Source organism: Lissotriton helveticus, chromosome 4_1, assembly GCF_964261635.1.
Source record: "Lissotriton helveticus chromosome 4_1, aLisHel1.1, whole genome shotgun sequence".
In the NCBI taxonomy this organism is placed as follows: domain Eukaryota; kingdom Metazoa; phylum Chordata; class Amphibia; order Caudata; family Salamandridae; genus Lissotriton; species Lissotriton helveticus.
Genome location: NC_136063.1, coordinates 1,253,006,738 through 1,253,030,547, shown reverse-complemented (window position 1 = coordinate 1,253,030,547; position 23,810 = coordinate 1,253,006,738). Strand labels below are relative to the sequence as shown.

The window sequence follows — 23,810 nt, the reverse complement described above, 5'->3', positions numbered from 1 at the left end:
ACCGCCAGGGAGCCGACAATGTCCGCAGGCTGGCGCACTTGGTGGGAAAGGTGCACCACTGGAAACTACCGGCTTGTCTCCTCTCGCTGGACGCAGAAAAGGCCTTCGACCGGATCGATTGGACCTTCCTGCGGGCGGTCCTCAAGAAACTAGGTCTTGGCCCTATCATGATCTCCAGGTGCATGGCCCCCTACCTAGGACCGCATGCCCGAATTCGGGTCAATGGCCAATTGACATCGCCGCTTTCGGTCCACAGGGGTACGAGGCAGGGATGCCCGCTGTCGCCGCTCTTGTTCGCCCTTGCGGTTGAGCCGCTGGCGGAGCTGATTAGGCGTACCCCTGATATTCATGGTGTCCCCCTCGGAGGGCGCACCAATAAGGTAGCACTCTTCGCCGACGACCTGATTCTTACTCTCACGAACCCTCGGGTCTCCTTCCCCGCGGTGCACGAAGCCCTTTCCCTGTTTGAACAGGCGTCCGGCCTTAAAATCAACCATGCCAAGTCTTGGGCGCTTAACCTCACCGTCCCCGACGAGGAGATCTCTTTCCTGCAGGGGGTCACGCCCTATCGCTGGGCGGACAGCCATATTCAATACCTGGGCCTGGATCTCGCGCCCCATCTTGACTCGTGGTCCTCGAGGAATTGGGCCTCTTGCCGCAAGGAAGTCCTGGCTGACCTGCGCAAATGGAAACCCTTGATGGTCTCCTGGCTGGGGCGGCTCAACGCTGTCAAGATGTCCGTCCTTCCCCGCATTCTGTATGTTTTCCAGTGCCTCCCCACCCCGATCCCGATTCACTGCATCAGAAACCTTCAACGCGACCTTACGTCCTTCATATGGGGGGGCAAAAGACCCCGGTTCTCGCAGAAAGTCCTGATGGAACCAAGAGACAGGGGCGGTCTTGCCTGCCCGAATCTCCTCCACTACTATTGGGCATCTCACCTCCGGTACGTGATCGAATGGGGTGCACGCGAAAGCGACAAGCACTGGTTCCACATGGACCGATCGGTCACGGGGCGCTCCATATGGGACCTGCCTTGGTTGCCGCGAGTGGCGCGTTCCAGAAGTGCATATCTTGCGGTCCCCACGAGGACGGTTCTTGAGATATGGGACAGGGTGGCAGTGGCCAAGGGTCTCACCACGTTTCCCTCTCCGCATACTCCCATTGCGGGTAACCCGCACTTCCCCCCAGCCGCCCGGACCCGAGCTTTTGAGAGCTGGACGCAAGGCGACTGCAGAGTTGCAGGAGACCTTTTTCTTGGCGGATCGCCTAAAACATGGCTAGACTGCAAGGAGGAATTCAGGCTCCCCCCCACCGCCCACTTACAGTACACGCAGCTGCGCCACTGGACCTCGGGGGAGGACATGTACCAAGCTGCTACTAGGACGTATACCCCCTTTGAGAAGTTGGCACGATCCCTCGGGGGGCTGAAACGGCTCATCTCCCAGATCTACAACATCTTGCAACACCCCACCGCCCCACCTGTACACCCCTATCAGAAACAGTGGCAGTCGGCGACAGGCGCTGACATCACGCCCTCTCAATGGACTCGGCTCTGGAACGACATCCCCAAAACCTACCGCAGCATCCCGCAAAGGGAAAACGCATACAAAATGCTGACGCAATGGTACTACACCCCCCTGCGACTCAGCAAAATGTTCCCCACTGCCTCGCCGTTGTGCTGGAGGTGTGGCACTGCGACTGGCGACTTCGTACACATCTGGTGGTCCTGCCCTACCCTAGCTGTCTTTTGGAAGGAGGTCCTCAGTCACATCAAGAAGGTGTTGGGTTTCCCCCTCCCTGAAGAGATTTGCACACTCCTACTGGGCATCCGACCCCCCACACTTAGGGCCCTCACGCGCAGCGACTGGATCCTCACCCTCCACATGCTAGGTGCTGCCAAACAGCTCATTGCCCTGTACTGGAAGCGAACAGAGGCGCCGCCGATAGCATCCTGGTTCGTGCGCCTCTGGCAGATCCTGACTATGGAACTACTCACAGCGCGGATACAATTCAGGGGGGTGCGCTTCAAGGCAGTGTGGGAACCCCTAGTGCGCCTCTTGTGCTCGATTAGCTATGCCCGACACATGCCTCCCAGGCTCCGCGCTCTGCAATTGTTCGAGGACGCCCTCATCCCTGCTGACCCCAGCAGACTAGACTCTTAACCGCTAACCCCAACGCCGCCTTGTGCTCTGCACTCCCTGTTTGTTGCCACGGGTGCGCCCCTCTACCTCCACTTCACCTTGTCACTGCTAGCTCCTTTCCTGACTTTACTTCCTTCCTACTTGCCACTCTGGCTTCCACCCCTCTCTGGGGCAGTTAGGTCCCTGTTGGGCCTGTTGAAAATGTGACACCATTGCTATTCCTCACATACGTGCCTACCCCACACAACGGCGCATTGCCAGCTCATGGCCACCTCTTGCTCTGCTCTCCCCTAAGCCACGCGGCCGGCCCCCCCCTCCGGGGGTTGTAGGCAGGGCGCTGTGTTAATGACTCCATCTCCCCTGTTTAGTTCTACCTACTGGCCCTTCCATGCGCGGCCGGCCCCGAAAAGGGGTTGTAGGCTTATCGCTGTGTTCACAATAAAAACAGATTTGAACAAAAAATCTACTGAAATTATGTTGTAGCTGTTCTGTCAGCCATGCTCTACATTCTCTTGGGTGGGTTTATTTAAGCGCTTGTCTGCCAAGGTTTCCTAGCCTCCTCACCTGAAGCAAGAACGAAAAGTGGGCATGATACCAGTTATAAAGAAGGAAACATCCAGGTTTTTAGCTGCTTCCGAAAAACTGTGAGCGATTTGCAGGCTACAGTGAATGTGGCAGATTATTCCAAAGTTTAGGGCCAAGAAACTCATATGGCCGGCCACCCTGGTGAGATGTCTTGGCACATGCACAATACCAATACGTTTACATTTTAAAGGTGTTCAGATTGGTGTTTTGGGAACTTAAAGAGGATAACTTGATCCTTTTAGTTGGCTTTCACAATTCAGAAGTGGGAAGAGTCCAATGGGTAAACCTTTTTCTTGTGAGTAGTTTTTTTAAAGTACTATGTGTCATTTATGGGTAACGAGCCATTTGTACGCTAAAATGGTTGGGCAGTGTATCATGCGTTACCTTTGTTGATAGCTAGCAGGGCAGTAAAACGCACTAAGACTAATTTTAGGCATTTAGGCATGACAACACGCAGAGGCAGTGGTTGGAAACCCTGAAGTGAAAAATTACTCTGGTAGTGAAGTACAGTTCTGACCGGTCATATGGTGCATGGCAGTTTGTTCATTTAGAGAGTATTACATTGGGAGTCATTACATAGTGGCCATTACATTAGGAGTTCCATTACATTTAGATACTTTATATCAAGAGTACTTTATTTCAGAGTTAATTTGTAAAGTATTGGTTATAGCCCATATAGAATTGTAATTATCTGTAATATTGATTTGAATATATCAATTAATTTATTTAAATGTATTTTGATAAAAAAATCCTTTCAATACATACATGGTTCCATGTATAGTATAGTGTAGTGTTTTCTGTTGTACATAAAGTTGCTGTTAATTTTTTTTTTTAAATGTCAGCTTGGTCCCATCAGAACAGTCACCATTGCTTTGTGCTTTGCCGCCTGTTTTAATAAACGACGGATAGTTGACCGCTAAACTGATGTTTAATTATTTTCATCTTTTTTTTTTAATTTCAGGAATCTTTAATTTCTACAGCCGATACAGATTCCAGGTATAGTATACATTTACATGTAACAAGGTGGAATGCATGTTGGGTTAAAAATATCTCCTGCTTTACCCAAAATGCAGTTGGTTCGGAATAGCAAGGCCATTCGTTTGCAACCTCATCTGATACTATTCCGGTCTTGATAGAACTGTACATAACTCTGCATCTTAAGTTCTATGAATAAAAAAATCCCAGTCCCTTCCTATGTTTATTTAGGTTTTGTGTGTTTGTTCTGGCAAAAGAAACAGTACAGGCTAAAGGGTCTAGGGGAAAGTGTGGAAGATGTTCACCACCTTGACAGCCATTATACCTTGTATGAAATATCTGTCGACCCCTATCTACGTGACTTGTGCACAGTCACAGATGGGCTAACGTCGTTGAAGAAGGAGCCATACCAAACTTTGGGTACCATGTTCTCATTTCTTAAGACTGATAATGGATTACCACCTCTTCACTATTACTTTTTATTTGTGGAGAAATAGGGTAATTAAGCCAAAAAAATATATTTCTTTGCTTATTTACAATGAAGCAGTTTCTGGGGGCTAAGAGCAGGCTTAAATACCCAGGAAAGCTAATTTGAAACAAAAAAATGCTTTCTTTCAATTTGAGAGCCTTCAAATGTCATTAATTGTAATACTGACAAACTCTTTCCTTCACAATGGCACAGTTCCAGAATGTCTCCAGGTTGGACAAATCAAACCCCTATTAAAGAAACAGGATCTGGATCCTACTCTGGCTTAAAACTACCACCTTCTCTTTGGTCTCCCTTTACTGATTTAAAGCAAGAAAACCTGTGTAGTCTCACAATAAAAACATTGCATTTGGTATTTACTTGATAGGCAACGATTTGATTTTCTGCACAAAGTATGCTACTCTAAATGTATTTGATGACATCCACAGAAACCTCGGTAAAGGTCATACTATATCTCCTAAATGCAGTGTGTGACAGATGAGTTTATAATACCCCTACACACTCTTTAACACAGAATGGGGTTTGCCACCACTGTATTAAAATGGTTTCACTCGTATCTATGCTCACTCGTGACTTCTTAAACATGGAAAGTCTTGTTTAGAACCTGTTGCCATGCCATGTGGTTTTCAGTGGGGCTCCATTTTGGCACCAAACCTTTTAAACATTTTGTTGAACTTTGAATGAAAAATTCAATATGAACTGTCTCACTCCAGCAAAATGCCTGCCATATTCAGATGTGCCTTTCATCATCGACTCCTCCAAGGTAATTTCCACTTTCAAGACTCAAAGTGGGTCACATTAAAGAATGGATAAATCCGAGGTACCATAAAGTCAAGGGAATTCTTTTCTTTCTTTTCAGCCCTAATTCCTGGGTGAAAGCACTTGAGGGTGCTTGCATCTTTACGAATGCAGAAATACCAGCATTGACTAAAGCAGCAAACTTTTATTTACCACAAATCAGGACCATAAAGAACATTGTATCTGAACATGATCTTAATTACCTTCCAAAAAATACTGTCAAAACTTTAGTCATCTCTCACCTCAATTATCAACGTACTGTTCTTACTAGACTCCCAAAACAGTCCTGCTTTCTTGAGAGCCTTTATCCTTACTGACTGAGGCATGCAGCAGTTAGCTAACTTGTCTCACCTATAAAGTCTCAAAGCCCAACACTGACACATACACTCACCCATGTCCCCCCACTTGTCATACGAGAAATGTGTTAGAAAAATCGTAGCATTTTATCAGTGCACATACAGTATTGTTACTTTGCTTTCGATGATTTTGTAACCATGGACTCCTCCCTTCCCCATCATCCAATAATCTTCGTTCAGGTGTGCCAGTAAGTATGCTGTTAGGGGTCCCTAAATATCTTTGGGTATTGATGCTCTAGGTAACTATTTCACAAACAGTTCCAGCTGGGAGCTACAGTAAGTCATATCTATCATCCAGTTCTTCTTGGAGGATTTAACTCTGCTGCCCCAGTGGAGGGTCACCCTTCGGTTTGCCATTAGCAGAGTTAGCTAGTTGAAGGCCTTTAACCAAATCTAGAAGCATACAACAAGGTTGCATGCTATTTCAATCAATCAATCAATAGCTTTATTTCGACAGCTTGTATCATAACCGCATTGTTTGACATTTGTATAAAAAATAAAAGCATGAGTACATATCAAAAAGCCTTTAAATACAAGAAGCTCACTAAAGATATGATTACACAGCATTTTGACAACATTTTTAAATCTAGGGATGAGGCAAATAACACTAAGAACATCATATCATAAAAATATATGTACAAGTTAAAACAAATTCGTACCCTGAAGAGTGCTCAAGCTAAATGTGTACAAATGACAAGAAGAAGATGGTGTGTAACACAATTCATCAGGACCAATTTGTATAAAGTGCTGGTATTCTGTTCATCGTGAAGGATCTTCTGGGTTAGTAATGGCATAAGAGCCTAAACTACAATTTCGTAAAATAGGACATCACATAACATTTTTACTGTCAATTACATGCGGCATGACCTAGGATATGGTCGCCCCATGCAAGGCTTAATGCCTAAGTAGCCAAGCATGGCTCAAAAACGTGGCCACCCTGCAAGAAAAGAGGACACTAGGTTCAGATTTTAAAATGCGGAGGACAACCAGATGGTCACGTGTCCCCAAGCCACTGCAAATAGGTCTCAGCCATTTAGTTCTGGCAATCTTGTAGGCTGGACAGGCGAACATGACATGGGCGACACTCTCCAGCGAGGCTCCACAGCAAGGGCAATTTTCTGTCTTGTTGGTAGCTGAGTCCCACTTTGATGTTACAGCATTAACAAAGAGGGAGCCAAACCTATACTGGATATACAGAGCCCTGTCCCGTGGGACCTGGATCACGTCCAGGTAGGGCTCTAGACCTCCAGTGTGCTTGCCATAAAGAATTCGTCTGTTAGTCTCCCCCTGTTTGGATTGCTAAACTCATGTTGGTCAACCCAATCCCAGTAGTAGTGCTTTAGATCCTCCTTACTCGGGGTGATTTGGGTGACCCATGACTCTTTGAGACCGATTAGTGTCATAGTTTTCTTTAGATATGATGACCACCTGACCCTGTGACCCACATCTAAATTCAGTACCTCCGTTAAGGCTGCAGTGTAGCTGAAAAGTTCTGGGTGCTCCTCCGGCAAGCCCAGAAGAGCAGTGGACGGAGCTTGGCAATGTCCTTAATCGACCGTCTGCCCATTTAATATTTTAAGGGAGTTAGTGGGGTGTTGCGTGGAAGCAATACCAAATCCCTCAGAAACCTGTGCTCACACCTGCTTAAATCTTCAACAATTTCGTATCCCCTGAGCTCGACTCCATAGAGGACTGAGCTAACTGCCTTTGCATCATAAACTACAAGAGCAGGGGCAACTGGCCTGCTATTCGAGGAGCGATGTTCTTTGGATATTGCCCTGGTTACCCATTTATGGTTCAAGAGCATTTTGCAAGGTGGGGCCCCCAATGCATTTGATCAAAGAGTCGAAAACCGTGGTACTCAAACATCCTAACTCTTTCCAAGGGGGTACCATTCAAGATAAGATGGTTCTTGAAGGATTTGTGGGGGTTAAAGGCCATTAGCTGCGTCGTAGTAGTGTTAATGACTAGACCGCGTGAGTCACAGAAGGATTGGTAGTTGTTCATTAATTTTTGGAGCCCAGCTGGAGTCTTTGACACCAATAAGGTGTCGTCTGCGAACAGGAACGTCGGCACTTTGTCGTCTGCCAGGATTGGAGCATCAGCTGGATCTTCCTGGAGAAACCTCACCACCCCGTTCACGTATAAGGAGAACAGGGGCCATCACACAACCCTGACGGACTCCCTTGCCACCGAGTATCTGCTCTGTCAGCTGACCTTGGGCTCCCCATATCACCTGGGCATAGTTGTCCTCATGGAGACGAATGAGTAGATTGAGAATTGGGGTTGGAATGCCCATGTCTCCAAGAATCTGCCACAATCTGTATTGGAAAGGACAACCTCCTCTTCAGACCATGATTAGATTCTCTGCAGGAGAACCCTGCCTAGAATCTTTTGCATAACATTGATCAGGCTTATGGGTCTGTAATTAGCAGGATTTTCCTTGTCTCCTTTTTTCTAAATAGGGACCACTACAGCACCTTTCCAGGATTTTGGGACAGGGCATCCAGCTGCTATGGCATTAAACAAGAGCTGGAAGTTAAGCGACCACCTTGTAGGATCCGAGAGGTATAAATGCCCTGGAATTCCATCTGGTCCTGGAGCTTTGGCAGGAACCAATTTCATGATTGCTGCCTCTATTTCGGCCCACGAAAAATGGTCACTAATGTCCACTACTGGAGAGAAGTCTGTGGGGCTGCATGGCTCCTCCAGACATGCGTCCTCTGTATTGGAATATAAGTTTGTAAAATGGGCATGCCATTCGTGGCCAGTAATATAATTGGGCAAGATGTCTAAAGCTCTGTTGCCCCGACTCACTAATGACCAGAATTCATTTCTATTCTTCCCGAGGCTCGTGTCCTTCAATTCCTGCCAGTATCGTTCGTCCCACTCAATCTTAGCTTTATGAAGGGCAACCTAATATTCCTTCCTGACCACTTTGACCTTGGGACCGTTTTTAGTTCTAATTGCTAAGTTTAGAGCCTGTCTTTTTAACTTACAGTTCTTAGAAAACCACGGTTTGGTTTTTTTTTTGGTGCCAGATGAAGTGTTATGTCTACATGTTGCTTCAAAGCAGGAAGACAACAAGTTTGTAGTGCAAGAAAGGATAGCAGAAACTGCTTCCCACTCAGCTGTATCTGCAACTGCAACTTGTAGTTCTGCTGTGTTCTTGGTCAGGGTGTCTTGGATGACCACTAGATTTGAGCCTCGTGAGGAGACCTTGTGCCACTTTAATGACCTTTTACATACTATTTGTTCTAGTACCATGTCAGAAAGAATATTGGTAACTTGAGTGCAGTAGACCTCGTGTAATTTCAGATGCACAAATAGCCTTTCTTGATGCTCCTTTTTTCAAAGGAAAAAAACACACTTGTCAGGTGCTTTTCAGGCACCGCCCGATCTCCCTCCCCCCTCCCCCCCAACACACAACACACCCACACCGCCCTCCCAGGATTCCCTATACGTTTCGAGGTCCAAGCAGGAATTGTTGCTAATCTTTTTTTTAAAAAAGCATAACACACTTGTGCTTCAAAAAAAGTGTCACATCAGCAAAATGCCTACACTACTCCTGTCCAGTTTCCACTTGTTCCCTGAGATCTTTTTATTTTTATTTAAAAAAAGCGTATCCTTGTAACTGCCTGAATGCTACATAATAGACCCACATCCATTAACAGGACACTTGCTGTTTTTTGTCTTCGCACAAATTGTTTTTCAACCCCTATTGTACTTATTCAGAAATCTGGTTTCGCAGATTTTAGCCCCTTTGACTTCTCCATCATTGCTTCTCTGTGAAAATGTTCTTCTTGTATTACCTTTGGTTTTGCTTCTTGTATTACTACCACTCTCTTCCATGCAAATTCGACTCACAAATGTAGTTACCTAAAATGTTCCTCCTTTATTATTACCTCCCATCATGTGCGTATTTAATTTGCTTTACTCACAAATATCTGACAGTTGTGCTTATCCATGTTTGCTGCCTGGATAAAACCTCATCCTTTTCCTTCAGTTCAAACTGTACTCGCCTGTAAAAATTCATATTTGATGCTGTGAAAAATTGTCCTTTCTTTAGAATTATTATTACCACCATCTTTGTAACCTGTACTTAGTATTTCTTGCCCAGGTCAAATAGGATTACTTTAGAAGTCATCCCAGGGTCATTGATAATCATCCAACTACAAAGAAGTAATTTTCCCATCATCAGACATCATCAAGCTCTTGAAGTCATCAGTGTTTAGAAGCTTGATGACCTGAGGATGACTTGAGGATGACTTGAAAATGAGTATCTGATGACTTCACAAGGTGTGACTATTCCTGATGACTTCTGGAGGATTTAAGAATGAGTATATGATTACTTCATGGGATCAAATTGTTCTTGAGGATTTGAAAATAAACCTCCAACTCACCACACGCATAATTTCTTTTTAACATTATGAAATTGCTCATGATGTTTTGAGAATGATTTGCCAGTCTGTCTTCTATCATACTCGTGTGTGTAATATTCAATACAGTGCTTAAAAGTTTCATTCTTTATAAACAAAGCTTGCCTAAAACATTTAAAATAACTTCTTAATGCCAAAAAATGGATGCACTTGCACTTAAGCCTTTTGATTCCCCCTCCCAAAAAATATATATTCTAATTTAACTAAGTATTGCTTATCATGATCAGGTGAAGGGTTATCGTACTGGGTCTTATGGAAAAATTGTCAATGTTGTCAGAAGAAACTTGTCAGATCACATGTTGCGGTTTAGAAGACTGTCACAACCAGTCTTTTCCGGCGGTAAATGAGTTTACAAAGGACAAGGGGATTTAATGGCTCGAAACCTATCCATTCCATTGTTAAGAATTCGAAGGGTCGCTGAAAGGTAGCAAAATGGCGACTGTGCCCACTAGTGCTCCAAAGTGTTTGTGACACCCTTGGCTCACTAAAATATTTCTACAGCCAGAGGAGATGTATTTCAATTAACCAGTTGTCTAAATCTTCTCTGTCTATTCTTAAGGTTTCTGAATACAGATCCCCCAATAAGTTGCTAAAGGCTGCGTCGATTTTACTGCTCTCATCAGTGGTTACATTTGTCTCCTCATTCTGGATATTCTTGATGTAATTTCTGCCTGTCTAGCTTCTCTTTCCAGGCAAGCAACTTTCCACAAATCTCCACATGCACAAACTCCCTAACTTTGCTAGCTTCCCATTGCCGTTGCACCTTCTCCTCTATTTTTAATTTAAACTTTAGCTTCAGGTAATCCAGAGCTTCTTCTAATCTCTTTATTTTATCCACACATATATATTTTTTCCTTTAGCACATCTTCTGATCTTGCAATCTCCTCTTCAAGCTGCAAGAACCGCACCTTTTCTTTCCTGTTCCAGGCTACTGAGAGATTCTTAAAGGTCCCTCTTGGCCATGCCTTCTATGCAGGCCAGACCATATGTGTGGGGTGAAGTCATATTGCAAAAGAAATAACTCCTCTGTACCCTTCACTACCTCTGAAACAATCTCTGGCTGTAGGAAGATTCTCCTGTTGACCATCCACCAAAATATGCCTCCTGATCAGACAGGTGGGTAGGCAGATGTTCTATCCCCGGGACCTTCTCCACTTCTTCACTATCAATGAATAAATAGTCTAATCTTGAGGAGTGACTGTTTTTCCCCCTGTAAAAGGTGTAGTCACTACTGCCCCCCCCCCCCTTTACCGCCTGTCACAAATGTTAAAGTTCTCTACCACGGCGGGGAGATATTTCCTAATTTTTGAGGACCTGTTGTTGTATTCTTATTTGTGGATATTTCCCTTTTATTACAATATTCCATCTCTGTACATATTTCCCTTTTAATAGAATGTTTCTTCATAGCTGCACATGCACACTGTGTGATGGATTCCATTTAGAATTGTTATGAACTGAAAAGTATAGGAGTTCAGAAAAACGACATGTAACTTGGAAAGTGGATGTACTGTGCTGCAGTTCAATAAACCTTGGATTTCCACCTGGATTTTCTACTTCTTTTTTTACAAATGTCCAGGTTATTATCCAACAAGATTTTAAAATCCCACCTAAAAGAATAGGGACATTAAATGCAACAAATATAACAAATAGCTGGGTCAGTGGGGGTGACATTGTCAGTGTTGGGGCCATAGTAACTTTGGTGCATAAGTTTTGCTGTATCTTTATTTCAGTAGTTCTCCAATGCCCACACTTGTCTGCTCTGTACCTCACTCTTCCTACTCCTGAGTTTGCCTTGAACAAAACAGCTATGCCGTTAGTGCAGTATGGTTGATCAGTAACTACCACATTCTCCACCCATCTTTGTTTTGAGAAGAGTTCTTTACACTCCTGCCTCAATAAATAGGTTTGCTGAAGCCGTGGCGGGGGAGGTTGAGATAAGGAGCCACAGTCCAGAGGACTTGTTTGAAGTTGAGCCCGATACCGAGGACTTTGGGTGTCGGAGGTTGGTTAGTGCTCACCGGAGATGATATGAGGACAAAAAAAAAAGAAGTTAAAAGTGAGATAAAAACAAGAGTGATTGTATAACTGAAGCAACACTGCCATCTACAGGAAATAACAAAATTCATATAGGATGCTCACGGAATTATTCATCTGAATTTCTTGTCCAACTAGCCTGGTTATAATTAACAGTGCAACTAATTTGGCTACACAATGAGGACCAGGAACGGCAGCCAAGTTCTAGAGTGTTTATTACAAGTTAGAGATCAGATTCAAATATATCGCTCTTAATGACCATACTATAGAAGTATAAAATAGCACCAAGGAGGCCAAACCTCCTAAAGAAGTTTAGGCAGACAAGAATTAGGTACACAAGCAGCTCTGTAGCTGCAATACAAAATAACAACATAAGCACTTGGTGTTCAGAAAACAATCTAAGTTGGTCCTTTCCATACATTAGCAAGCTAAATCCTTCAGGTACAGGTCAAAGCACAGAAATGCTCAGGGTGCAGAAATCAAATAACTCTATAGAAAATAATAGGGATTAGGCAAAATACTGCAAGCAATATTAGCAGTAGCATTTCAGAAGCTCAGTCAAGAGTTTTCAATAGGTTGGAAATAGGTGTTGGTCTGAAGCACACTTGGGGGAATTGACGAACAGTCTTTGAGTCCATTCAAAGGGCAATGGGATTTGGAAAATGGTTCAGGGCAGAGTCAAAGGAATGTTCTGCATACAGTCTGCAGAAAGGGGTTTAGCAAAGAAGTTCAGCATGCTGTCTGCAAGAAAGTCTGAAGCCCTCTTCCTTGCTCAGCGAGAACAAACGATAAGTTATAATCTGTGGTCCGTCTGCAACTTCCCTTTGGTTGCATCATCAATAGAAGTTTATTGTATTTGTTTCAATCTCTTTATGGATTCACATGGTACACACTGGAACAGTAGAGAAAAATCCCACACTGGACATGTCAAGACAGTCTTGGTCACAAGGTGAGGCTTGAGCACAATAGTCCATTATTCGTCCACAGGTTTCGCATATGCTCGCAGTTAAATTTGTTTCCCAGACATATAGCTGTTGCTGTTACAAGTAATGCATCTATTCTACACTAGCAATTCATGGGAAAACCTGCAAGAAAAGTCCGCAAAATACAGAAGCACAGTAGATTTTATGGGACAAGGATTCAGGCCTTTAAAGTAAAACTGATACCTTAAGACATTAAATCAATGATGCACATTTAATGGCATGTGCGCATTTAAACATATGTATATAATATTTCTTTAGTATTTTTAGTTCATAGTGCATAAATTATACAGTAAGCAATGAAATTGCACAATAGCAAGTGCGACTAGGTACTATTTTGAAAGTACATATATGTAACATTAAAACATACATTGAATCAGCTTTATCGTTTGACTTGTACTAATATCGTACATACATAAGGGTCATTTAAAGCGAAGAACGATATCCCTAACAGAGACACAGATAATATAGCACACGGTTATTAATTGTGTGTAAGGCTCCAGCAATTAAGTAAAGCGGCTGGTTTAAAATAAACTACACATTATTAAATTTCACCTTTTCAAAGTACCACACATTAAAACTGTAAGTCTTTTTTAGTTGCAATGAAGCTTATACGTTTTATTATTACATCAGCCATTTTATTAATCATATCAAACATTGTTTTTAAATCATTTATGTTAAATGCATCTCTTATTCAGTGCAGACAGGTACTACATTAAACATCAAATGTATTTCTTTTGATATTAGCAAACATTCTATATGAGGACTGTAAATTCTACAGTAAAGACTCTCTGCAACCACAGTGTCAAGTGCAACGTGTGCAAGAATCACTATGACACATAAGGCTCATGTGCAAGGTGCAAGTTCATTTTGGGTTTCCGGTATCGGGCATATTTAAGTTTTTAGTGATATTTAATAATTGGCAACTTTGCGCTTCACCAGCAGGAATCGGAACACCGAGTTCTGTTCACAGCTTGTTTGAAATTCAGAATTTGTTATTGGATTACTCTTTCATAAAAGTAATGTGATGTTACATCCACCTTTCATTCCTATGGCTATTTCTGAGTTTCAGTTTCATAATAAATCATTTAACTGAATCTGGCGGATTTCAGCTCTTATGTGGAATGTAGGTTACTAGTTTGGAAAAGGAGAGCACCGGGGACAGTGCTGATTACTGAGAAGGGAACTGAACTCTACATATCTATATATTTAAAACCATTATGAATATTACATAAGACTAATTTTATATTCTTGAATTTGTCTTTATTCTTTTTTTATAAAAAATATATTTTTGTTATATCATAGAAAAAACCTTCACATATCAATTTTCATATACAAATTCCATTAATACACATTCCCTTTGATTTATATAAAACCACATACATGCATTTGCCTAATCAAGGATATGACAGTAGACAATCAATCCAATGAACTTTGCTAGTTTAACTTTTAGCTGGACAAATAAATGATAGAAAATTCATATTCAATTCAATGCCAACATACACATGATTTACTCCAATACAATGGGCAGAGACTGGTGACACATGTTGGAAACTAACAGCCTACACTGGATAGTACAATCGCGTAGCGATATTGTAGTAGTACAGCTGATTATGTTTAAGTGCCAGTATTTTATGGCTTTTGGCACTGCAATTTGAAGCGTAGCACTTTACAAAACTGGGTACGCAAAATACAGGTTGGGCAGATTTCGCTTGGCATCTTAAAAGATTGGTTTCATTTGATTCTACGCAGTCTTATTACAGACATGCTTCCGAGTTGAAACTCAGACTTGTATTTCATACATGGGAAAATTGTTCCTCTTCCAACTGCTGTGTTACACAAGTGTTCATCGAGGCTGAATAAAAAAATAAAAAGAAACGTGGCTGAAAGAAAAGTGTTATAGATAAATAACTGTTCGAGGCATGTATGGTGTAGATCTCATGCTTTGCATACTCCTGCCATTAAGTGTTGGGTCCGGATGTTTGCAAGTTTTTTTTCATCGAAGAAGTATTTCCAGTCACAAGGTAAGGTGACTCCTCCTTTCGGTGATAGTGCGCATGGGCATCAACTCCATTGTTTAATTTTTTTTTCCTCTATAGGGTTCGGACATATATATAACTGCGCTCCGGTTCGAAACGTCTTTCGGGTTCCCCTCGGTGCACAGTCCACTGTTCCCGCAACGGTATTGTTTCCGTATGTGTTTCCTTGTTCTACGCATAATGAATCGGTCAACAAATTCTCCATCTTCAATCGAAAACCTCATGGGCGGCCGTCGGGCCCAGGCGCATCAACACAGCCTTCTGCCGATGGAATGGACTCCTTGCCAATTCTATCCTCGGTGCCACGCCAAGTACCCTAACACTGACCAACATCAAGATTGTAACTTGTGCCTCTCTCCAGAGCACAAGGAAAACTACTGCGACGCTTATAAATCGTTTGGTCTAAGAAGACTGTACGCGATCGTCTGGCTCGACAATAAGAAATGCAACGTCAAAGCATTCAACACACTCCGGATATCTTTGGCGAAGAATCGAAGCAAGAGGAGATCGAAGCGTCCGCTGCAGAAGAACAGGCCTTCTCCGTTTCAGAGTCCAATCCGGAGCTCGAGATCGATCAGGAGTCTGAAGATGTGCCTCCTGGACAAGGTGCCATGCGTACCGAAGACCCCTTGCCCCCTAAAACCTCTTCCAAAATACATAAGGCTTTAGAATGACCTCTGCCTTGTGGTCAAGGTAGTCACCGAGACATTGTTACTGATGCCCCGCCTACCGGCTCGCCACCAAAACAGACTGTCAAGCCTTCTGGCTCGGGACCGAGTGAAAATTATCTTCGGATCCGAAATCATCAGGATCGAAGGACAAAGCAAGTACAGGGCCAAAACCCTCTGCTCTGAAACAAAAACACACCTCAGACCCGAAATCTTCCACTCCAGAGGAGAAGTCCATTTTTACGCACAAATCCAAGGACTGTCTCCCTGAGCTTCCAGAACCAATTCTAAGCATTCTTAAAGCCAAATTACGTCCTAAGCAGAAACAAAATTATATTCATCCTGATACAGGACATATTTTTGCTAAAACACCATCAAAACGTAAACTTCCCTCAGAGGACCCTGCCTACAAGATTCCTCTTAAAAAGAAGGACTTGGCTACTAGCCCTGCTTATCCTGCCACACAACCCTCTCCACATCCACTATCTTCTCCACACTTAATAATTGAGGATTCATTACATAAAACACCTCAGGGATCTCCACATACAGATCCAGCTAGGGATCATACTGATGAGGACACCGTTTTGCCTGTAGACCCATTGAATGACTACACCATTGGCCCTCCAGTATATAATCAGGCAGATCTTTATCCTGCAAAGCCTTCACCTCCAGACGATAATATAGGATATCAACAACTTATTGCTAGGGCAGCAGAATAGCATGTGGTGGCCTTACATAAAGAGTCCTTAGAAGAAGACTTTTTATTTGAAACACTTGAGTCCTCACACCGGTCCGGTAAATCACTCCTTATGCTCAAAAGCATGATGACGCATGCAGACCATATCTTTAAAGACCCTGTATGGGCATGAGTGGATGAAAAATACAAACCCTCACCATCTGATTCTGTGTCCATCAAGGGACAATTACCTCTGGACTCCCTGGTAGTGGCCATTGCTCGCAAAAGAACTAATTCACAAACCTCTGATGATACACTTCCCCCAAACAAAGAATCTAAGCTCATTGATGCATCAGGAAAACGAGTAGCTGTTCAAGTCGCTAACCACTGGCACATTGCAAACACACAGGGCCTACTAGCCAGGTATGACAGGACACACTGGGATGAAATGGAGCTCCTGCTCCAATACCTTCCAGAAGAACACAAAGCTAAAGTGCAACCGTTCGTGGAAGAGGGAAAACAAATCTCTAACTGATCAATCAGCTGTGCTTTAGATGCAGCTGACACCGCAGTTAGGGAGAGTAATACCAGCATTCTCCTTAGAAGGCATGCATGACTTAGGATTTCGGGAGTTAACCCTGAGGTCCAATAGTCCATTATAAACACCCCCTTTGACAAAGGACACCTGTTTGGTCCTGTAGTCGACCAATCCCTAGAAAAAGTAAAAAAAGATACCGAGGTGGCCAGACCATGGGAGCACTCCAGTCCCCATCTAATAGAGACTCCTTTTGTCACTCTTTTTACAGAGCAGGGTTTAAAACAATGTCCTCAGACCCAAATGCTTACTCGTACAAAAGCAATACCCAATTCTCCCTCTCTAGAGGTTTCTATAGAGGAGGGTATAGAGGAAACCATTCCAAGGGTAGGGGTAAAGGCGCCACACCCCGTAACACACCTTCCCCTAACAAACAGTGACTTGCCCACACTTCCACCCCGATCACTTAACACCTGTCGGGGGAAGAATTCTACAATTTCTACCTATTTGGCAATCCATAACAACCGACAAATGGGTGATCGACATTATCCAATATGGTTCTTGCCTGGAGCTTACCACCAATTCGCCAAACATACCACCTCGCATTCACAAACTGTTGTCAGATCACTTAGTTACACAAACAGGAAGTGCAATCTCTCTTAGAAAAAGGAGCAATAGAACCAATTCCATAACAGTACCGAGGTTCAGTGGTGTACGCTCTGTATTTTCTAATCCCCAAAAAGAACGGCTCCTTGAGACCCATTTTGGATCTCAGAGCATTAAACCTATACATACTGTTAGAACACTTCCATATGGTGACGCTCCAACAGGTGCTTCCACTTCTACAACAAGGTGATTTTATGTCCACACTAGACTTGAAAGATGCATACTTTCACATTCCTGTCCATCCAACTCATCGCAAATATCTCAGATTTTAGATAGCAGGCAAACACTATCAGTTCAAGGTACTCCTATTCGAGTAACTACTGTGCCCAGAGTGTTTACCAAATGTCTAGCTGTAGTAGCAGCTCTTCTCAGAAGACAACAAATTCACGTCTTCCCCTACCTAGACCACTGGCTCATCAAAGCCAGCACACATCAAAAGTGTCTCAAATCCACTTAGACCATGCTAAACTTACTCTACTGATTGGGCTTCACAGTGAACGTGCAAAAGTCTCCTCTACAGCCCTTACAAATACATTCCTATCTGCGAGCAACTCTCAACACTCCTATTGCTCTAGCTTTTCCCAGTGCAGCCAGAATTTTCAATCTTGAAACTGTTATTACAGTTTCAAGCCACTCAAAACTTAATAGCCAAAACTTTTATGCAACTGTTAGGAATGATGGCATGCATCGCAATAGTGCCTCACGCAAGACTGCACATGCGATCTCTATAGGAATGCTTAGCATGTCATTGGAATCAATCACAGGGTCAATTAACAGATCTAGTGTTGGTAGACAACTGTGCCCATCTCTCTCTGCAGTGCTGGAACCCACAACACTTATCAAAAGGGCGGCCTTTCATCGACCCTGTTCCACAGATCGTGCTAACAGCAGATGCATCTCTCACCGGTTTGGGGGCCCATCTCCACAATTACACAATTCAGGGTCTCTGGGACATCAAGCACAAATGTCTCCACATCATCTATCTAGAGCTTTATGCAATATTTTTTGCACTCAAAGCTTTTCAGTCTCATCTCATACACAAGTTTGTCTTAGTCCGCATGGACAACATGACAGCCATGTACTATATACAAAAACAGAAGGGGACACACACACTCCAGCTGTCACTCCTCTCTCAGACCATCTGGAACTGGGCAATTCATCACATAATTCATCTTCTGTCAGAACACCTCCCAGTAGTCAACAATCAAATTGCCGATCACCTCAGCAGGAGGCAGCAAATACACGAGTATTCTTTAAAAAAATTGGGATTTCCATAAACGTATCTGTTTGCCACATTGGACAACGCAAAATGCCCAAACTTCGCCTCCATGTTCCCACACTCTAAATCCAAAGGCAATGCCCTATGGATCACTTGGTCAAAGATATTTGCCTATGCTTTTCCGCCTCTCCCACTCCTTCTGTTTCTGGTTCCAAAGCTCAGGCAAACATCACTCACACTGATTTTAGTAGCTCCCACATGGGCCCATAAGCCATGGGACAACACACTTCTAGAACTCTCAATAGTTCCACATCAAAAGCTACACCTCCGTCCCAGCCTTCTAACTCTGAACCATGGAGAAATCAGACACCCCAACTTCAAGGAGCTCAACCTAGCGATTTGGCTCCTGAAGTCGTAGTTTGGATACTTAAATTTGCTACCAGACTGTATGACTATTCTAAAAGAAGCAAGAAAGCCCACTACCAGAGCTTGTTATGCAGCAAAAATGGAAACAATTTATTTATTGTAAGAACAACAAAATTAATCCTTTAGATGCTTCTGTTCAAAATACTGTTTATCTTCTGCACCTACAGCAATCAAATTTAGCATACACATCTATTTGATTGTACCTTGCAGCAGTGGCTTCATATCTGCAAAACAGACATCATTTATCTTTGTTCAAAGTCCCTGTGATTAAAGCCTTTATGGAAGGCTTAAACAGGGTAATACCACCCAGAATACCTCGAATACCTCTAGCATCGGTATGGAATCTCAACATTGTACTTACAAGACTCATGGGTCCGCCCTTTGAGCCATTAAACAATTGTCCCTTACAGTTCCTTTCATGGAAAGTTGCCTTTCTCATAGCAATCACTTCATTAAGGAGAGTTGGTGAGCTACAGGCATTAACCCTAGAAGAACCCTACTTTCAGCTTCATAAAGATAGAGTAGTTCTTCGCACTAACCCTAACCAATCAGCTGAGTTACCTGTGTTCTTCCCTCAACTTGATTCTGTAGCAGAACGAGCACTTGACACATTTGATGTCAGGAGAGCATTACTGTATTATATTGACAAAACAAAATATTTTCGTAAAACAAAGCAACTCTTTGTTGCATTTGAACCACCTCACAAAGGCAATCCTATCACTAAATCTAGCATTTCAAGATGGATTGTTAAATGCATTCAAACTTGCTATGCAAAAGCAAAAATAACTTTATCTATACCCCCTAGAGCGCATTCCACTTGCAAAAATGGGGCATCTATGGCCTTTTAAGGTAACATTCCCATGGCCGACATATGTAAAGCAGCAACATGCTCTACACCACACATGTTTAGCATACACTATTGTGTGTGGATGTGTTAGCACGACAACAAGCAAATGTAGGCCAAGCAGTTCTAAAAACACTTTTTCAAACAACAGCACCATCTACTGGTTAGCCACCGCTTTGGGAGAATACTGCTATATAGTCTATGCAAAGCATGAGTATCTACAGCACACATGCCTCATACATATTATGTTACTTACCCAGTAAGCATCTGTTCTTGGCATGTAGAGCTGTAGATTCACATGCACCCTCCCACCTCCCTGGTCACCTGTAGCTTTTGCAGTTCTCCTTATTTACATTACATATGCTTGGGCATTTCATTACTACACTCACTTACTCCATTCTCACCCTCTTACGGGAAAACAATCTAACAATGAAGTTGATGCCCTTGTGCACTATCACCGAAAGGAGGAGTCACGTTACATCGTGACTGGAAAGACTTCTTCAAAGAAAAACAATTTGCAGACTCCCAGACCCAAAATTAGATGGCGCAGTATGCAAAGCATGTGAATATACAGCTCTACATGCCAAGAACAGATGCTTACTGGGTAAGTAACATTATCCCTTTCTTTACTTTGGTCACATTTTTTCGCTTGATGGTGAAATTGAATTCCATTCACTAGCAATTTTGCTATAAAATCTCACTTTTATGTTCTGCATGTTCAATTCCTTCCATCCACAAAAATGCTGGGTGGAGAAGGCGTGGTGCAGGGCTAAACAAAAAGTCTTGAATCATAAAGTAGGTCATAGCTAAATCTCGTACCAAAAAGATGACATGAGGTACATTATTGCATATTACATTGTGGATCCTCGAATTGAGTGTACTCGCATCTGAATTGGAGATTCCTTTGTACAATTTTGTTATTTCAATACATTTTGATGGACATTTTTGCAGAAAATACATAAATAAGAGAATAACAAGAAAGAAAGAACCACAATATGGGTACTATTCAACCATAAAAATACCACAAGCAATCATACAGTGTAATGATACATACAAGTTGGTGGATGAAACAACACATTACTTAACTTAGAAGGGACTATTGTAACTCTTGAAATAATCTACTTTCTTGTGTTCTCTTCTAGCTGGTGGACTAATTGGGTGATCCCAGCCTTATCAGCCATCACTGTAGTCTTCATGTATCGGTTTTACACATCAGAAGGGTAATGGAGGACTCTCCAAAGAAGACTAGCACAGAATCTCTTCCAGAAAAGAGCGACTATTTCTGAAACCATACATCTTCTGTCCAAATCAGTTTAGCAGCAGCAGATATTGCAACCTCCTGTTTGCAGAAAACAGCACCCAATGGAAAACTGTTCTGGCATATGTGTAATTGTTCTGCCTCCACTGACATGTTCCTAGGTCTGTTTTTTAAACGTTACTTTTTCTTTTGAGAATCATTTCTTAAGATTGTTCCTCATTCTCTGCCAACAGCCTTCGATGCTTATACTGTAACTCTTGGCTTCACTGTCTTGAATTATGTGAATGAATATTTTAGCGACTCTCATGACTGATTTGTATGATTGTTTATAAAACATTATTCAAATCTTCTGTATGTTAATCGTTAACACTCAAGTGTCACTGCACGAAATGAAAATTCACAACTCGATTAGGTTTCCCATTCTAAAAACTGATGTAAATTTTAGACGAGCTGTTATCCTGGCAGGATAGATCGCCAGTGGTGCCGCTAGAGGCAGAATATATTGTCAGTGCTTCAAGTGAATAGACTTTACTAACCAAGATTAGCTATACGGGTGACGGTATTCACTCTAAACTGTGTCCTTGTCTCACAATCATAAGCTAGAAATGTATATTTGTGTGGGTTTTGTGAATGCAGTGCACTAGACTCCTGAGTTCTTCAGTGTACCTTTGATGGGTGAGTATGACAGTGCTGCTTGCCCTTCTATTCGGCATTTGACTTGGTATGCAGTCCACTAGGGCCTTCCATTGTTACTCTAATATTACACACTTCCATCCCATGCCACGATTTTGAAAATGACTCATCTGTTAGAACATGTTGTACCTTTAAGTTGTAATGGAAGCCATAAAATTGGTGTAGCGTTTTTACAATCCGCCATTTTAATAAGCCTGTACAACTTACTCACATTAGAAGTCCACCTATGAACAGTGGCACTGGTGTTATTTTTTTAAACTGTAGTCAAAGAAGGCCATTTACAAGATTCATTTTTAAAGCATTAAAGGCTAATGTAAACTACTTTACCCAGAAGTAAGATTTTTGAAACATTTTTATTACCTGAAAGATTTTTGTTACTTTCACTATATTTCTGTGAAAGGTAGTTTCGTTGGGGGGGGTGGGAGGGAGTAATATCATTTTACCTAAAAGGATTGTTTCAGATAGTGACTAGAAGGTGCTCGCATTAAACCGGCCAATATTCATACTTCTCCAACAAAAGTCCATTAAATTAAATCAGATCTGCTCTGTGGATCACTTTTGTGGATCAGAAAGTAATTATGGTACTAGATACCTTTTTTACTTGATCTGACAGACTATCCTTGTGAGTGTGTCTGAAATTGCACCGTTCCTGTCCTATACAAAGTGTTCTTGTGAATCCACACACACGTACCTCAGGATAGCAGTGGGCTGCATTCAACAATCCTGTATCTTTCTCAAAACAAATTTAATGCATTATCAACCAGCTGGGTAATGATGCAAATTGCCATCAGTTTGTATGGGCGAAAACTCTTACTAACAACATTCTAGACTAAGAGTTGTGTCTAACTGAATACTCTGTTGGAACTTGACAAATATCCCCTCTACCGTATTGCCTCAGGCTATAATGCACTTGCAATTACAGCAGATACAGCATCTGCCACATTTGTGTTAGAGTATCCTGTCCGCCAGACTCTAAATAAGGCCTTTGGTTTCTAAATGACAGTATGTTAAAGCACCACTTTTCTAAGAGTAGACATTCAGTGACAAAATAATTTAGTATTTGATATGCTTGTACATTCTAAGGTATTCTTTTTAACTTCTCTGAAGCATGAATAGTGTTTTTAATGTCTAGCTGGAACCTAAGTTTAGTCTTTAGCAAACACAATTCTTCTATTAAAATTATTTTATACTGTGTAATAAACATTTAATGAACGCATTCCTAATTAAAATTATTTCAAATGTGCATGTGCCTTTCTTACAACGTTTTGTAAAATTAAAAGTCACAAATGACCATGCTACTTTTTGTGAACACTGATGCATGCTAACTAAATACATTTACCCCCCTATAGGAGTTATTCACATTCATTTGATTTCACAGTCCATACGCTGCATGTAACCCTGTTTCACTGGTTTTAATCTAGTGCTGGTCACTGGTCGTTTTTCTCAGGCAGGTCTATAATAGTTTGTTTTGGAACATTTTACCATGTTGGTTATTCTCCTCTTTCTTTGTCTTAAGGTTATTCCCTGCCTACAAAATACATACTTGGTGATCTTATGCACACTGAAAATCAAACTGTGAGCTGCAATTAAATTTTGAAGGACAAAAAACAAGACCTATTGTACTCCATATAAAAAATTGTATTTTAAAGACCACAAACATATTTTGATCAAAGATCTACATTGCAGAAAACAAAGGTATGGTATGTATGGACACGCCTCTTTTCACAAATCGTTTCTAAGAATGGTCCTATGATGGCATTATGATTGTTTTTTCACTCGGGTATTCCACATGTCTGAATTATGTATGTTTATTAGGTGTAAATGTTGAAACACAAAGTGCACATTTATTCATGTTATTTATCATTTCCACATGATGATCAAGTCTGCTTCAATATATTCATTTTAGTTAGTATATAATTATGGGAAACCAACCCCTTTTGCATCATTGAGAGGCAAACTCAAAGTCACTAGGAAACAAGGGATATATA

At 42.1% G+C, this 23,810-nt stretch overlaps 1 protein-coding gene across 1 annotated transcript in view; it reads left to right on the top strand.

The window, feature by feature from the left end:
* The window catches only part of CYB5A (cytochrome b5 type A), a 180,868-nt gene extending 157,803 nt beyond the window's left edge, over nucleotides 1–23,065 (top strand). The window contains exons 4-5 of the mRNA XM_078687805.1: nucleotides 3,691–3,725; nucleotides 21,014–23,065. Of these exons, the coding sequence (XP_078543931.1) occupies nucleotides 3,691–3,725; nucleotides 21,014–21,095 (117 nt within the window). The 3' untranslated portion in view covers nucleotides 21,096–23,065. The remainder of the gene's footprint in view (nucleotides 1–3,690; nucleotides 3,726–21,013) is intronic.
* Nucleotides 23,066–23,810: the final 745 nt, after the last annotated feature.